A 6385-nucleotide genomic window follows, 5' to 3' on the forward strand; every position below is an offset into this window, starting at 1 on the left:
CCTGGTTCCAGACCTCGCGTGCTCATGAACGCACAACCTCTGTGTCATGCTGTCCTTGCTGTAACGTCTGCACTGCTGTATCCTCCACAATACTCAGCCTAGTGCCGGGCATGTAGCAGGTTCTCACTAGACCCTTACTGATTCTTCCCATATTGACATTGGCTTTTACTACGGCACTTTGTCCCAGATCTCTGCTTCACGAGGGAAGCATTCAAACAGCACTTTCTCAGCAAAGATAACCCTTATTACCCTCTTTAAAAAAGTTTCCCACCCCTTACCCAGCTTTATTCTTCCCCATAGTTCTTATCATCACCTGACACATTTATTGTTTGTTCCTTTACTCCCAACAGACTCAATATAAGCTGCATGAAGGGAGGGGTTTTGCCTGCTGTGTTTGCTGCTGTATTCATAGCACCTAGAACATTCTTTGGCATTTAGCAGATGACCAGTAAATGTATGGAATGAAGGAAGAAACCCTTTAACTGATTCAAGCTCCTTACTCAGGCTTTTTCTCCAAACTTTTTCCTCAATACTGCTTTTAAAAAATAATCTTTCTCTGAATGATCCGGAACATTTATGCAGAAGAGGGGCATAGCCCTCGACAGAAATGCCAGGGTACTGGGGATCTCCAGCTAGTGCCTGCCGGAGGTTTATTGGTAACTGGCCTATGTTACTCAACTATGCTTATTTTTAATTTTCCCTTGCTGGTCTGTGAAGCAATTTAATAGAGTCATGATAAGATGCATAGTCAGGTAAATTAATTTATATTTAGCTCAGGTCTAAACCACATAGTAAATTATAAACTTTTATTCTGTAAAGAAACATGTTACAGACAATACAATGGCAGATTTTTGCACAAAAATAATCAGAAATTGAGTCTATCTTCTCATCTTTCTCCATAACTACTATTCATAAGGTGAAAAGAATATAATTTTAATTAAAAGTTACTAAAAACTTAACAGTTGCTCTCATTATGTAGAAAATGAAGGCACATAAATAACACAGTTAAATTACAAACAAAGTCCCTTTGTTTCAAAACTAGCCTTTTCTTACCCTCTGAAAAAAATATTTTAAAAATTGGGGCTCCCTTCTCTCCCCAAAGTGGAGGGTTTAGTGCACTTGCCCAGAGTGGCTTTTTGTAAAAGCAGCCATTGCTCTCCTGTAATTAGGCATTTCAGGCCATTATGTTTTCTCTAGACATGAAAGAGCTCATTCCCCAAACTTGAATACTACCCCTGAGAAATTGAGATCAAATTCATCCCTTATCTGTGTTCAAACTCATCCTTAGACCCCATGCAGCTGAATCAATAAGGGTCTAGTAAGAAGCTGCTATGTGTCTGGCACTAGGCTGACCCCAAACAAATGCCTTCCTGCTGTTGGGGTTGAGGGCTGCAAGTGATGTCTCCAAAGTGGAAAGGACGTTTAGCAGAACACAGTCCTCTACACTTGTCATGGGCTCTCAGCTCCTCAGATTCCCCGTGTTCTGTAATTGAGTATACTGCCACTCGACATCACTGAATTCCAGTGCCAGCCGCCTGAATGCTTCAATAGGAGACGTTTGATTGCTCGCTAAGCCTCACTCAACACTAGGTCAGAGTTTTAGATGTTACATAGCATGATTTTATACTATGCAGTCTTATGTAAGAATGCTGTTACAGTATTATCATGTATTTTCCAAAATTTTATGGGCGGTGGTGAGGTTTGAGGTTAAAGATAAGATGCTACACACAAATACAAATTAATTTAGACCAGAGCTGTCCAATAGAACTTTTGCAATGATGGAAATGATCTATATCTATGCTAATATAGTAGCCACTAACCACATGTGGCTACTGATCACTAGAAACATCGCTAGTGCAACTGAGGAACTGAATTTTTATTTAATTTTTATTAATTTAAATCAAAACAACTACCAGTGGCTCATATAGGATATTGTATAGACTGTCCTTCAAGAGGATGGCTACTAGCTGTCTGGACCTCATCTGACATTAAGACTTAAAATATAGGAAATTTAAAACTGTTTTAAAGTAGACTTAAGATTCTGCGATTTCCACATGGCTAATCTCTTTCCTTGTCTTGGGATGGGGCGATTCTTTTGGAGATGGAAAAGCAAACAGCTCTGTACTCCAGCATCCCATAGAGATTAGAACTTAGGTTCCTAAGTTCCTAACTTTAAGACAATTCAGGTAGAAGGCTGGAATTTCAAAGGACACATCAGAGATGGTTGAGTCTATCACTGTCTCTCCCCCTCACTGGCCCTCTTCACTCTGTTTGCACTCTTACATACTGCCCTGGCCTCATTTTCAATGTTGGGGAGATTTTACTCTTTCATAGTTTTGGAAGGTTTGTAGAGGCAAGAAGCATTTTCCTGGGAGATCCCAGGCTCTCAAGAGGGTCTAGAGTGGCTTGGATCTGGATATTAGAATAAATTCACTCCTCTAAAGCCATATAAATTAACTTTAAAGACCCAGCTGGCAAAGGTGTCTCAGGCAGTGGCGCAGCCCTACGGCTACTCAGCAGAATTGAGTGGCAGAATGCCCGTATGACACTGAGGGAACTTTGTGAGGTGAGGACCATGTCAGAAGTGGGAGTGAGAACAAAAGGAAAGATGAAATGATGGCTATCTCTCAGATGTGAATAAAGTGAAATATTTGAAAAGTCAGGACTCAGAAGTCCACGGTGTTCCAGACATATATAGACCTTCCTCCTATTCCTTCTAATCTAAGGACAGCACCCAGGTCAGGAGTGAATGGCCGAGATACTCAGCATGGCTGAAAAATCACCTGTCGTGAAGCAAGAAGGCAAACAGTGCTGCTGCCCAGGGCAGGGTGTACTGTGTATTATCAGGCTGGCTGTGGAAGAGTCACCCAGGGTCACTTGATAAACATACAGAGTCCCAGCCTCCCCTGGGAGATTCCAGTTCCAGCAGATCTGAGGTCGGGCACAGCAAAACATATTTTTAACAGGTGATTCCGATACGCAAGTAGATCTGGGGAATGCTGCAAAGACTGTGAGAAACAACTTTTCTTGTTAGGGGAGGGGATCAGGAAGAGCTGAATAGAACCAATCATACTATAACCGAGGTCCTCTGACTGAGGGGTGATAGTCAAAGAACTCTAGAATCTTGAGTGATGACTCTGGTATTATTACAACTTCTGCTTCACACAAGAAAGGGCTTAGCCCCTGGCTGTCTACTTTCTATTCTCCATTTAAATTCTTAAGAGGGCAATGTATCGATTAGTATTGATCAGTTTAGAATTAGTACATCATCTAAACCAGACACTATCATAGCAATTTTTTCTGTATGTGGGTGATAGATAATAACAATTATTTTTTAAAATCTATAAAGATGATTATGCTCTTAGTTAGGAACCCATGTGAATGAGCATTTACTACTAAGTAATTAGAAAACATAAAAAGGTGCACTCCAAACAGAATCTTATTTTGGAATTTAAGTGTTAACAGGTTTTAGTATTAACAGATGGCAGCTTCACAGGTAAACACTGAGGGGAACTCAGATGTCCAAATCAGGCCCAGTCATGCCATAAACTTAAAAGCTTGCTGTTGCGCAGAGGTTTTGTTTCATATTTGTGGTAACTGGTAGCTGTGATGGCCAAGCTCACAGGTAAGCATCCAGCCCTGTTCCCCATTCTCTTTTGAATCCATAGGGAGCTCTGAGGGCTCAGAGTTCACATGTCTGTTGAATGTGCTGATGGGCCCTTTGGTGACAGACCCATTTCCCTGGTCTTTCCCATCTCTGTCCTGTCCTGCTGGGCAAGATGTGAACCAAGAGGTCTATGGATTTACTCCAGTGATACTGTATGGTGCCACAGAGGACCCAGGCCACGAAGTCTCTGAGGTATACACAGATAAGAAGGTCAAGAAGAGAGGAAAGGCATTACTCCCATTTTGATGGTGGAATGTGCCACTCACATAAGTGAGTCCTGAGTCTCTTTTCTAGACATGAGCAAAGATTTCTCGAGTTGAACACGTGTGGGCACAACTCATACTCACGCATACACCGACACACACAATCAAGACTCAGAAGCAGCCTTCAGTTAATGTGGCTGAAGCTGGTGCCAGGTGGAGACAGAACCTCCTCAACCCTCTTGGTAGATTTGCTGGTAGGGACTCCAAGTAGACAAAAGATCCAGTGATAGGTTTTTCTGCTCTTGCTCAGATGTGGCAAGGTGGTAGCCCAGCAAATTCATGGTATTCCCACAGACTTTCTGAAGTCGAGAAACCTTTTCGTAAGGCAGGGACCAGCGCCAGGCCTGAGAGACACTCAGGGCGTTCCTGGCGTTTGTCTGGAAGGCGTGCTCCCCCATGCCCTTGCCTCGAGTGATATTGTACACCCAGGTCTGGAGCTGGGGCAAGAATTTCAACCCTACATATTCATACATTCGGGCAGTCTGGGCCAGGGGGTCCCGGGCCAAGTCCTCATAGCGCATGAGCAGGTAGCGCTGCCTTAGGACTTTGGGCAAGGACTGCACAGCCTTGTAGATCTCCAGCTGGCTTTGGCAGATGACTTGCATTGCATAGTATGGTTGATCCTCCTTCTTGAGTTTCTGCCAGTCCTGCCCCATCACAATGTGGCTGTCAATCATGAGATCCTGCGCAGTGCGTTCTCGGGAACGGAATACCGCCCGGGGGTCCCGGACTAGATGTACAATGTGCAGATTAAGGGAAGGGTCTCTCAGCAGTGGGTAGAGCACCTGCAGGTTGAAGAAGCGCACCTCCTTGAGCACAACGTGGCTGTGGGAGTGGCAGGCCTTCTCTACCACCTCAAAGGGCTGTTGATGGCACAGAATCTTGCAGTCAGACTGGGATATGGTCTCATCTTGTGGCAAGACGTTGCAGGCAGGTGGGGAACACAGGGCACGGCTGGTGTACCACTGGAAGAGGCTGGACTGTTTTCGGGGCCCAGGTTTCATGTAGGCGTCAAAGACACTCATGTCACACAGAAAGACAGCCCGTATCAGATCCCGCACTGCCATGTGCAGCCTTTGGGCAGTGCTTTGTGTGAAGGTCATCCAGACGTGCCAGGCAGGCTCCATCAGGTAGAAGACATCTGGGTGCTGTGCAAAAAGCTGCCCCACAAAAGAAGAGCCAGAGCGCCACGAAGACAGGACCAGCACATGCATGTGTGTGGGCTTGGGTTCCTCCTTCATATTCTGGGAGTTGAAGTTGTAGCTGTAGAGATGGATGAACAGGATAAAGATGGCCATCTGGGAAGACAGGAATAGCAGTAGCTTCATTTTTGGGGGTAGTACCATGCTGAAGTGGAAGACCTTCAAGGGACAAGCAGAGGGGGTAGGTAAGCCTGCTGTTTTGGTATCTGTCTTCCATCCCCTTTCTAGACAAAGCCATCTTCTCCCTGACCCTCTCCAAAAAGCAGTGTAGAGTGTTGGAACTTTTTTGCAGCCAATTGCACAAATCCTTCTTCAGATCACTTCCTGTCCCTTCTAGTCAGTATGTCAATAAGTTCGGTTTATTTTAGGCTCTTTACTTCCTCCTGGTCTTTCTTGTCCATTGAGCTCTCAAATATGTGTGAATTCAGCCATATTTCATGAATATAGGGAAATAGTTCCAACCTGGCACCTGGTGACATGCATGTCTTCACGTAGGCCTTGAAGGCAAAGCTTAACCACAGCCTTATCCAAGTTTGGGGTGAATGCCTTGTGATTCCTTTGAAACTAGGGAGGTACGCTGACTTGTGAGGAACTGCCTTGAGGCCATTGCCCAGCCACCCATCCCAATCTTGAGGGAGAGTGCCAAGGCCATTTTTCACTACCCTCCTTCAACTCAGTTAAATACAGAACTTTCAGTACCTTGAAGGATATGGCTGCAGGCTATAAAACTGCTTGGCTGTAGTTTGGAGTTTTTTCCTCAGTGGCAGAGCTAAGTGCCCGTGGAACCCATCATCTGGTCCCCTCTGCTTTGGTCTCATCCTTTGGGGCATAGGAGCTGCCCCACTGCTGACCTTGCATCTGTGTAGGTAATCAACTATCTGAATCTATTTGGATTGAATCATTGTCTCCTTAACAGCCAACTCTGTGTAATTGTCTCCTTAACAGCCGAACTAAGAGCTGCAGTAGTGATACTTGTGGCCTGTTGGCCACCGTGTTGCTCCTTGAGGGAATGCTTGACTACTTGACACAACCTACTCAGGGCTGCTCAGTATGGTTGGACATGTTGTCTACTGCCCAGCCCTAGGGAATGCCATCTTATCAAGGATTTGAGATATTTATTATAAAAAACGTGTGGTAGGTGACAGTAAAACATCTTGGTCCAACAGAATAAGTATATGAGAATGGTTTTGCAGTTGTTAGATGTTAAATATCTAGAGAAAGGAATTACACTTTGTAATTTACAGTAAGGCTCA

The 6385-nt window shown here is 44.4% G+C and overlaps 1 protein-coding gene across 1 annotated transcript; it reads right to left on the reverse strand.

Moving 5' to 3' along the window:
- Positions 1 to 4100: 4100 nt before the first annotated feature.
- CHST4 (carbohydrate sulfotransferase 4) lies at positions 4101 to 5276 on the reverse strand. Its single transcript, XM_072968835.1, has one exon. It carries the CDS (start codon positions 5274 to 5276, stop codon positions 4101 to 4103), a length of 1176 nt encoding a protein of 391 aa, XP_072824936.1.
- Positions 5277 to 6385: the final 1109 nt, after the last annotated feature.

This window comes from Vicugna pacos, chromosome 9 (assembly GCF_048564905.1).
Source record: "Vicugna pacos chromosome 9, VicPac4, whole genome shotgun sequence".
Classification (NCBI taxonomy): Eukaryota; Metazoa; Chordata; class Mammalia; order Artiodactyla; family Camelidae; genus Vicugna; species Vicugna pacos.